Source organism: Pygoscelis adeliae, unplaced genomic scaffold, assembly GCF_000699105.1.
Source record: "Pygoscelis adeliae isolate BGI_AS28 unplaced genomic scaffold, ASM69910v1 Scaffold166, whole genome shotgun sequence".
Taxonomy (NCBI): domain Eukaryota; kingdom Metazoa; phylum Chordata; class Aves; order Sphenisciformes; family Spheniscidae; genus Pygoscelis; species Pygoscelis adeliae.
Window position 1 is genome coordinate 884,390 of NW_008825156.1, and position 5,178 is coordinate 889,567.

The following is a 5,178-nucleotide window of genomic DNA, read 5'->3' on the forward strand; positions in this document are numbered from 1 at the left end:
TGATGTCAGTTGCCCTGAACCACAGACATTTTGAACTATTTTGGTACAATGAAAAATTGTGTGAAGGAGAAAGAAAAAGAACAGGATAAGAATAGCTGACATGGTTCTGAAGAGCATTTTGCCTACAAGCCCCTTCCCTGTACACTGCCCTTCCTCCCTTCTCTTCTGCCTGTCCCCAGACTTCCGCATTAATCAGATTAGCTAATGTTAAACAACACTCTTCCTAATTACTTTCTAATACTGCAGACTGGACTAAACTATTGAAAAATGTTTCTACCTAAATTAGGATAAAACAGGATTGATTTTTTAAATATTTCTTTAGTCCTGTCGATACACACAAGCATCACGGACAACAGTTATCTTCAGCAATGAGAGTCAAGGCAGTGGAGAAGAGGCAGCCACATCAAACACACTCTGCTTCTACCCACCTATGTCCCGTTTCATGAACACATTTAAGATGACTTTGCATGATCACTTAAACAGAATCCAATGTCAAAATTAACCTTGATCTTGCTATGAATTGAGGAATAGATAAGGAATTTAATTTTTCAAAAATTTGTAATTGCTGGATGTAAAAATGTAGCACCATCCACGATGCCAACCCAAACTTACTACTTTATCTGACTGAAGCAATCATTATCACACTATTATCACTGAAAACAAATTACTACTCTTGAAAAGTACCTGTAAAAATTCCACTTTGTTAGTAATGCCAATGGCACACCTACCCAAAAAGAGTGGGGTTGGTTGTTTTATTTTTTGGTTGGTATCCAAATCAATCCCTGCACATTGCTCTTAAAAAGGGAGGCTCTTATGAGAAAGAGGAGTTTTAGGTTATCTATTCCCACACTCATCCTGGACTATGTGTACATATAAACCATACTGTACTTTATCAGAAGTCATTACACAATGACATCACAACTCTGTAACCCACACCATTCCTCTTTCCTGACACCATATCACCGATTATTAGTCAACTATCCCAGAGGGACTCGGTTTCACTGGAGTCTTAAAAAGAAACGCACTGACTGCGAAGCTGCATGAGGAATAGTCTCTGAAAATTGCCTGCGCAGGACTCAAAGTGCCACGGCACAGCAAACGCGCTGCAGTTCTGAGCCACACTCGAGCGTCTGAATCGGGATTCAAGCACTGGCACAGGGAGGGAACACTGTGTCCTGAAGTCATCAGCACGCGGCTCTGAAGAACGCTTATGGCCAACTCAGCTATCCACTGGCAGCTATCCACTGGGACCAAAGAGCGGAGATGTCTCATGTACCTGAGTCTTCCTTCCACTTGTGCTGCTTGAGGCCAGTAAAAAGCACACCTCTGCAAGGAAGCTAACAGTAATCAGCTGCTTCACAAAAAGCTTGAACTATTAATTAAATGATGTTAAAAAGTAGAATAATATTCCAAGTTTTTACATTGTACTTTTTTCCCCTTCCCCTTCTACCTCTCTCCAGAACCACTAACTTATAGAAAACAAAACAACAAAAAAACAGAAAAACTGCATCCATTTTGTTTTTTCCCTCCCTAACCATGGGCTAAATAAATTACACAATTCATTACAGGAGAGGGAAAAAATGAGATTAACATATTTCAAAAACATGTGAAGTGAAATGAAAGCCCTAATTAAACACTGTGCTACGGAATACACATAACTTCATCTCAGCTATGCTATGACTAATTTAAAGGGGAGATGACACTTTTCTCATAGTATTTTAATTTTTTTTAATCATTACAAGTGTGTAGTCTTGGACCCATCCCTGAAGTGTTAAACATAGTTTACTAACCCATATGATGAAAGATACAAGCATCTCCAGAGTTCTTCATAGCTGAATCACTAATAATTTAAAAGAGTAATAAACCTAACAGTAGCTTTCATAAAAAATTCATTAGCAAGGCTGAGAGCACATCTGTTGCTTTTGTTACAGTTTTCCCCCTTTCTGGTTCAGTTGTCTTTCCCCATGCTCTTTCAAACTCTTCTCAGGTTCTCAGGGCTGCTGCTTCTTCTCATTAAGCCTTTTTGCTTCCTTACACTTCCTTCCTTGTTTCCTCCCCGTACTGATTTTTCCTTTGGCAGCTGTTATTACTAGCGTGTGACAAAGACACTATTTGGCACCGAGCAGCTACGAGGACTTGGACCTACTAACTAATGAAAACAACTTGGATGTTAAAAGCTTCCAGAGAGTGAGTTACTTTTAAGTACATACAACTCATGTAAATAAAGTACAACCAATTTGCTGTGGAGGAAAAATCACACTGATTAAGTATGATACTGGAACAACTGAGCTTTATAATTCACAACCAGGAGAGAGACAGAAATGGAGGGCAATTTAGAGAGAAGACGGGCGCTCTATCCCTTGTCCATTGTGAATTTCCTCAAGTCCTTGGCAGCCTGTGGAGGGCTGGGAGGGAACGGTGATGATGATGCTTCCCAGTTATTCCTGAGAAAAAAAAGCCTAAAACGCAGTAGGCTGTTCATAATACCAGGCTACACACAAGCAAGATATCCTTTGATGTCATCACCAAGCCATTTGTAGGGCTGATCAACAGAAGAAAAAATTACTTCATCCAAAGTTTAGTATTGATTCATCCAAAGTTTAGTACCGAGTCATCTACAGAAAACTCAATCAGCAGCGTTTCAGGCAGCAAGGCTTAAAAGTGGTATTTGATACCCTTTGTCCTACACTTACTCTGAAACAGATAGTAAACCATTACAGTAATGTGGCATTCATCTCATTTAACTTCATATGACTCCAACATAAGTGCTAACGAGTGAGCTGGTCACTCTGTATCGGGCTGGCATTGCACATCTGCATTCAACCACATCTTTAAGCTCCCTGTTCTTCTCTACCAACAATAAAGCAGACAAAGCTCAGCTGTGGATGCCTATGTTCTAAGAAATCCCACCACAGCTGCCACCAACAAGCCACCATTTTTGGCCTAAACGAGGTCCCATGTGGTTCCTTCTTTCACCATCACTGGGCTCACACTTTCTTAAGCACTAATACCTGATTTCTGCAATAAGGAAACTTCAATGGACTTAGTATTTACCTAGGCTCCTAGCTAGTACCTGTGCTCTTATGCTATATGAGCTCTTTGCAGAACAAGATGAGTTTGTTTTACAGAACAACAACTGAAGAAAAGTAAGACGAAGCAACACACATAAGGTCAGGTAAGGCATCTGAAGTATATTCAAGAAGAGAAGTAAAAGAACCAGTCCGGCATCTAAAGAAAGTTTTTGTGACTTCACATTTCTCTCTAACTGGTTGCAAAAGGAGATAACCCAGAATGAAAAGACATTTAAAAAAAACTCTACTACAAAATAGTAATCACTCCCATCTAGTAACAGCTTCACAAAATAAAGTTATGCTATTAATTCCTGAGCCCAAAATATTTCATGTATGACAACAACTTTTTCCTGCTTTCACAACAGTTTTATAGTATATGTAGAAAATAAATCTCAGGGGAAAAAAGTAAATAAAAATATGCACAATTTCTGCACATACTCCAGTTGCAGGAGAAAGGACAAGGTTATGTTATATTTTTTCAAAAGCGTGCACTGAACAAATCATAAAAATGTATGTTTCACTGCTAAGTCCCAGGAAGTTACCTATACTTTAAAATAAACTGCCATAGATGCTGAACAAAAGGTTTGGCAGTTCTTCCCTACAGAGGCACCCATCTATTTACATCTGGGAGTGCTGCCAATAGAACAGCTACCAAAAACTTCAAAAGGTTCACAGCATGAATAGCAAGCTGCCGGCCAAAGGATTTTATGATATGACCAGCTGTGTAACACCATATTGAATTATAGACACACCACCCCCCAAAAATGCAAAGAAAGGACATTAAACTTGTTAAAGAGCTGAAAAAGAAACCTGAATTCCTTAAACTAATGTTTTCTACAGGAAAGTAGGGGGGGGGGGGGGGGGGGGAAAAAAATAATTAAAAGTGAACGGGGGGGGGGGCAGGGCACAAAAAATACTGCAATACAGCACTTATTTAAGAGCAACTCTAAGCAGTTCTTCTCACTAAGCCTGCTTTAAGCCCAGTAAACTTCTCTAGTTTAAGTTGCAGCCAGAGCTCAGCCGCTTTGTGATCAGAATGCTCTGCTTTAATAAATGGCTCCCCTAAACTCGCTTGGGGAGAGAAGAGACATGAGTCAACAGAGGAAGAGAGGGATAATGTTTCTGTTGACAAACATTTAACAATTGGCAACAGATAGTAGGAAACAGGGAGAAACAAAAGCTTGCCAAAGAAAGTTATGCTGGAAGAACAAGGCTCCTTTTTGGAGCAGCGCTGGCTTTCTTCATAGATCCCAGAAAAATAACTGAACACACTTAACCAAAATAAAAAGCTGCAGTTGTTGAAGAGCAAGGCTGCTAATCCTAATATTTGTGGTGACGTTCTTCCTTGCAAACCAGAACGGGTCAGAACTCTGAATCAAATTACTGCACGTCCTTTGCCAAAGAGTCTGGTTTTGGTCTCAGTAGTCATACACGTCTCAGTGTTCACACAAGTCCTTCTGAGCTACATGAGCAATTTTTTCCCCTCATCTTACGACATTTCTGTAGAAAACATGCCAAAGCATATGTAGCGTCTTGGTCAGATTCCTTATTCAGGAACACCAGGACCTCCACTGTCTGCTTACGTCCTGGAAATTAAGTTCTCAGGGAACGTGAACAAGATTTGACTGCAGCATTCTGGGTGGACAAGTGTTTCTCTCCAAGCAGCTATTATTCCAACTTCCACCCTCCCAGATTGCTACACAAGATCCAGAGGGAGCCAAAAGCAGCCTCCCTCCTCCAGACACGAGAGGGGCTGAGCAGAACAAGGCACCCGGGCCAGATTTTTAACTGAAGCTCCAGCTCCCTTCTTGCTCCTCTCAGGACCGTACATACGTTCCGGGGGGAACCCCCCGTTCACGCGCACACACTCGCCCACGGGAGCCCCGCGGGGCAGCCGCCTGCCCGTCCGCCGCCACCGGCGGATCCGTCCTTACCGCAGTACTTTGCCCACTGCCTGCAGGACCATTTTGCAGCTTAATCCGGGTTTGGGACTCTGGGCGAGGACGGGCCGTTCACCGGGGAGGCTGCAGTGATCCCCAACCATGGTACGGCGGGAGGAGCGCGGCGCAGCCGAGCACAGCGGAGCGGGGAAACGCCGGGGCGCCGG

At 42.1% G+C, this 5,178-nt stretch overlaps 1 protein-coding gene across 4 annotated transcripts in view; it reads right to left on the reverse strand.

The window, feature by feature from the left end:
• The window catches only part of MOB2 (MOB kinase activator 2), an 84,496-nt gene that overhangs the window by 27,742 nt on the left and 51,576 nt on the right, over positions 1–5,178 (reverse strand). The window contains exon 1 of one of the 4 annotated variants that reach the window (XM_009328462.1): positions 5,006–5,162. The exons of the other annotated variants lie outside the window; for them this stretch is intronic. Within the exon in view, the coding sequence (XP_009326737.1) occupies positions 5,006–5,115 (110 nt within the window). The 5' untranslated portion in view covers positions 5,116–5,162. Of the gene's footprint in view, positions 1–5,005; positions 5,163–5,178 lie in introns of those variants that run through there. 4 annotated transcript variants of the gene reach the window in all.